Here is a 5,749-nt window from a genome sequence, read left to right as displayed (position 1 = left end):
TGACTCTGGTAACACAAATACTGGATTTTTCAGACTATTTAAGCAGAGATTAATCATTACATAGTACTTTGTATTGGGAGCCAGCAGAGCACAGGTGTTTGGAAATGCAATATACTGGAGAAAAAAAGCCCAGTGATTGTCAGGAGTATGGCAATACTTGAACACTTTATGTATGGTGCTAAGTGAGAAGCAAGCCATAAAAGATCTTAAAAGTGAATTCACAGTTATCTGGTTCACTAGAAAATTATGACCAGCTGGGAAGATAGGGCAAGGAGAAAGAAGGATTAAAATGCTTTAATAGACAAACTGTTTTTCAAGGCTGGAAAATACAGTTTATTCTCGGTTACAGATATTTAAATAGATACCTTTTAAACCCCTGTTAGCTATGAAAATTTAATGGAGAATTACAAAGAATGGCTTAGCTGGAATAATGTAAATGGTATTTCCACGGATGAATTCAAGCATAAACATTTTAAACCATATTCTCCATGCTTATGAAAATATCCTTTCAAAGTAAAATGGCTTGCTAAGTAATTAAATATTTAGAAACTGTATCAGAAGGTAGATTCAAAATAGTCTTCTGGAGTGAAAACATCAGTTTCACACAGGATATGTTCCACAACTTTGGTTCAGGTTTGGTTTCTTAGTGTGAAAACCACGTAAAAAGAAACTATTAGTCCTTTAAATTTTTGTTATTCTGACTTGAATAGAAGGAAGGCAAAGTGGATCCTGAGCTGTAGCTTGGAGCACTGTGCTCTACCTGCCCATCTCAACCCTTCCCTTCATCGCCTTTCGGCGCAGATGAGGTACGGCTGTGGTTGTAAGGTCATCCCTAATCTTGGCTTGAGCTCTGGGATCACTCCATGAGGAAAATGCAGGTGAAATCGTTGTAGCAACGAGGTGAAAAACAGAAACATTTCCATTCGAGCCAGCTGTTCTCCAAGACAATGTCTTCTTCCTGGATTGAAAAAAAGGGTTTTAAAAAGATTTAAGGTATCTTCAGTTGCATTTTTGCTCTTATGATGAATAGGAATGGTCATTTCTGTGTTCTAAGAGTGCTGTGTGAACCTGGTCGTAGTATTTTGTAAGAAGGATAGGTGATAACTTACAGTAAGAAACTGATTTTAGAGAATTTGTTGCTCACAAATGCCACTGGAACTTATTCTGTCAAATTGATTTAGATACACTTGTTACCTACTGTAACTTGTCTTGAAGTGCCAATCTAGACAGAAAATGCTTTAAAAAATGATGCTGTGAATTTCAGCCTTTTTCCCTACTATATTCTTAATTACATCTACTGCCAGTCATTATAAACTGGCAATTATAACAACTCTATAAGGTGGATTTTTACTAGTTTATATAGAATACTGAGCTCATCTATATAAAAGATGTCATGCTAAAATTTGTTTTCTCTGGAGCGCATGATATTGAATATCTTTAAATTGAATTATATTGAATATCTTTAAATCAGAATGAGGACATCATTCTGTCCATTTATTGCCATCCTTTACACGTTACACATCTCTGGATTTGTGAAAAGCAACAGTGGAAGGAATTGCTCTTACCGAGGGAAAATGGAATAAATGCATCTTTCTTGACAAACTGCCCATTACTGTCCAAAAATCTCTCAGGAGAAAACACTTCTGGATTGTTCCAGTATTTTTCATCAAAGTGAACAGAGTAGAGGTTTGTAATGACTGTGGTGCCTTCAGGAATCGTGTAACCACGCACAACAGTGTCTTTGGAAGTTGCATGGAAAATCCCTAGGGGGACTATGTTACAGAACCTCAGAACCTCGTGTAGAACAGCCTCAGTGTAGGGCATCTTGCACTTCTCTTCTAAGGTGGGCATTTTGTTTGGGCCAACGACAAGATCGATTTCTTTTTGGACTTGCCCTGTTAGGAATAAAAGGAAAAAAAGGAAAAAAAGCTGAGGTTTATTTTGTAATAGCCTTTACATTTCAATTTAAGCTAAAGAATTCGTGTATACATACTTTTAATAGAATACTGAAACATGAAATACCTTATATGAAAACCAGCAGCCCACAAGCTTTTAAATTTAGACTCTTTATTTCTAGCCACAGGTAGTGTTATTATCCCCATTCTGAAACAATGGTGAAATTGATATTAGAGCAATATTTTTCGGGTCAAAGCACCAGTAGTAACTTTCCAAGTTATCTGGGCTGCTCTTCCTCCAAATCCTGGAAGTCTCAACTGAACCAAGCACTGCTAAGGTTTTGGCAGGAAAAGTGAAGTGGAGGCAGTGAAAGCAGAAACATGACTAGAATCACTTCTACAATCCAAACTTCTACACAAAATGTCTGGGCTGACACTCAGACATCTATTGCTGTCTTACTTCAGAATGACTGTAACACATCCTTTTATTTTTAAATGCCATTAATGCTCTTCCAAAAGTGTAAGTATTCCTGCCTATAATATGTAACTCTGTTGTGAACTGGGGCACTTAAGATAAAAAGAAATTGTACTTAAATTGTTAACCACAACCTGATTTACATTTTTGCTGACACTTGTACGTTTTTAATTTAGTTTATTACTTTCATATTTAATTACATTTTCTTATTATTTATTAACTACATAGATTAGTATATCTGCCAACAACAGATCATGCATCACAATGCTAAACTTAAATATATTAGAAATACTTAAAAATATTAAAACTTTATAAAAATGTATTCAGAAAATAGTATGTTAACATTTTCTCATGACACTTGATTTTTGATATCCTCTTTGTCTGCATTTAAAACAAGCTTTCCACCTCTGTCCATAGTATATTTGATAAATGATACAATAGAATAATATATAGAAACTTTTTTTTGGTGATGACTATGGGTCAATGCACCATTTTAAATTTGCAATAGGAAAGTGTATCAGTTCCTCAAAATGTCAAATTTCTTACCTTGAATGTTTGGATAAAGAGCCATAAATAACACTGCCCATCTTAAAACGTTTGTTGTGGTTTCTGTCCCAGCTATGATGAGTTCTCCAACAGAGAAAATTAAATTTTCTCTTGAATACGTAGATTCTGGGTCACTTCCATTGCAATCCATCTCATCTAAATATGCATCTACGAAATGTCGCGGTGACTGAGGCTTCCTATTTTCAGAGACACGTTCAATAAGCTCATGAAGAAACTCATAGACTTCAGCTGCATTTTTAAACAGCTGCCGGTGTTTCCCAAATGGCAAGATACCAATCCAAGGAAAAGCATTATATAAAAATACAGAAGCACTAGCAGCTAATTCAATGTTTTCACTAAAAATCTCAATCATGTGTTGAAATTCAGTATCTTCGTATGTGAAACGTTCTCCAAAAATAATCAAATTAGTAATGTTTGAAACAGCATTTGTTATCAAGTGCTTAAGATCAAATGGTCTGCCTTTGTATGTATCAATGGCATCAAGAAAAAAGAGAGATTCTTCTGAAATTTTGTGTTCAAAGGACCTTTGACCATATCCAAAAATTCGAAAGGTGTTTACAGCTAATTTGCGGTGTTCTGTCCATCCTCTGCCATATTTACTGTTCAGTAAGCCTGAAAAAATATTTTGACATGGTATTTTATGCAATGCTTTGTTTTCCTTCCCCCATAAGACAATAAAATCATTTAACAAGATAAAAAATGGGATAAAATATTTCAGACATCTTGCTATGGAACACAGTCCACAAGTGACAATCCTTTCCAAATAATATCTTTAAAGAAGCATCAAGTATTTTATGAAAGGACATCAAGTAGCGAAAACGGCTAAAGCAGATATTTCATGTGATTTGTTCATCTATGGGACAAAAATTACATTTTCATACGAAAGACACTAGCACTCACCTCCCATGTTTGTCAGCTTCTTGAACAAGGGAAGAGAGGGCCTGTCTGCAAAAATTTCACTTTGATGGACAAGGCACTCCTTGACTGCGTCATAGCCATTCAGCACAACAGCAGATATACCCCCGAGATCAAGGCTGAAGATCTTTGGGGGAAAGGAAAGGAATAAAAAGTGTCAAATGCTATTACACCCCAATCTGGAGAACAAGGAATGAAAAAGTGAAACAACACTGAACACCAATGCAAAATGCAGAGTTGAATAACCTTCAGCAGGGCATACAGGTGACCAGAGGTGGGACAGCTGTGGCATTACACAGGAGAGTCTGTTGTGGGCTAATTTGTTCTGTCAAAAGATAAAGTAAATTAGCCCACACTACATTCTGTGCTTTGCTGTGCACCTAAAGCAACCAGCTCTCCAATCTAAGGACTGGGGACACTTTCATATAGTCCTTGGAGAGCAGTGAGAGCTGTGGTGACAGCCAACAACTGAGAGCAGAGCCCAGCTAGGCCCAGCTCCTCCTTCCTCAAGTGGTTAGCCCTGGATGCTTTGCAGAAAAGTACAATACAGCCTGCAGAAGGCAGATACAGGATAAAAGAAAAAAAAAATTAAAATCTGAATCTGCATTTTAAAAATTAAAACTGAGGCTAAACTCAGGACTGAAATCTTAGATCCCTTTCCATACATTCCCTCAGGATTATAAATCTGTATTTTTACCGATACAAATCTCTAGATTTTTCTTCACGTCAAAGCTGTTGACCTCCACAACATGAAATTGTGTTAGCCTAATGATACATTCTGTGACAACTGGGGTTGTCACCCAAAGAATTGTCAGGTGCTGGAACAGGCTGCCCAGGGAAGTGGTAGAGTCACCATCCCTGGAGGTATTTAAAAGCGGTGTAGATGTGGCACTTGGGGACATGGTTTAATGCTGGGTTAACACTTGCACTTGATGATCTTAAGGGTCTTCTCCAACCTAAATGATTCTATGAGTCTATGACTATTTTATTTTAGCAAACTTGGTATTTTCACTGTTATAATGGTTCTTCTTTTTTATGTGACAAGAAGACACTCCAAATATAATTCTGCCCACATCTGTGAGTTTTGTATACTTTGATCTAGTTTATTTATCTTTATTACTATGATATACATTATTAAAACAAAAATAAAACCCCTTTGATTGTATTTTTCCACAGTCCCCCAAATCCTCATATGCTGTTTCCAAGTTCCATCAAATTCTCCGGGATCCTTTCTGAGACCAGCTGACTAATCTCCATACAGCATTCCAGGCAAGTAGAAAGCTTGGTTTATTTGACAACACATTTTCCTTTCTATTTCTGATCTGTTTGTCCTAGTATTTTGCTTGAATAACATTTACCGGGTTTTTTTCTTTTTTTTTCTATTACCAAAATACACATTAGATCTAGTTTGGAGTCAAGTTTTATGAAGCTTGTAAGAGGAGATCGGCAGCTTAAAACTGGCTGATGAAAAGAAATACCCGATATAGAAGAAAGTAAAAAAACCCCAAAACAACAACAACAAAAAACCACCAAAAACCAAAACCAAAACCAAAGAAAAAATATCCATTTTTACATAGTTACACTAACACACTGTATCTCAAATATTCCGCTGAAAGTACTTTCACTGAGTGTAACAGATAACACCTATTACACTCACTGAAAGTACTGACGGTACTGAAGGTGTTTTCAGCGAAAATTTATTATCTATCCCAGTGCCCGCTCACTGACTGTTGTAATTTATCACTTTTAAGCCCAGGACTTGTGGATATGGAACAAGGGAGTTCCATTTGCGGCAAGACACCGGTTTCAGCATTGCACCGAAGTAAAAGAACTAAGCGCAGGAGCCTGAGAGAGCGGCAGAGAGGTGGGAACCCTTCTGTCCCGGTGCTCGGTCCGG

General features: G+C 36.7%; 1 protein-coding gene across 1 annotated transcript; it reads right to left on the bottom strand.

The window, feature by feature from the left end:
* Positions 1 to 268: 268 nt before the first annotated feature.
* LOC103625457 (vitamin D 25-hydroxylase) lies at positions 269 to 4,003 on the bottom strand (the record flags this gene model as incomplete). The annotated part of the gene is made up of 4 exons (XM_008644882.2): positions 269 to 958; positions 1,566 to 1,895; positions 2,917 to 3,549; positions 3,838 to 4,003. Coding segments are annotated over 4 exons (1,305 nt in total), but the record flags the coding sequence as incomplete, so codon positions are not given.
* Between the last annotated feature and the right edge of the window lie 1,746 nt (positions 4,004 to 5,749).

Source organism: Corvus brachyrhynchos, unplaced genomic scaffold, assembly GCF_000691975.1.
Source record: "Corvus brachyrhynchos isolate BGI_N302 unplaced genomic scaffold, ASM69197v1 scaffold542, whole genome shotgun sequence".
NCBI classification, from domain to species: Eukaryota; Metazoa; Chordata; class Aves; order Passeriformes; family Corvidae; genus Corvus; species Corvus brachyrhynchos.
This window is presented reverse-complemented; position numbering and strand designations above follow the sequence as displayed.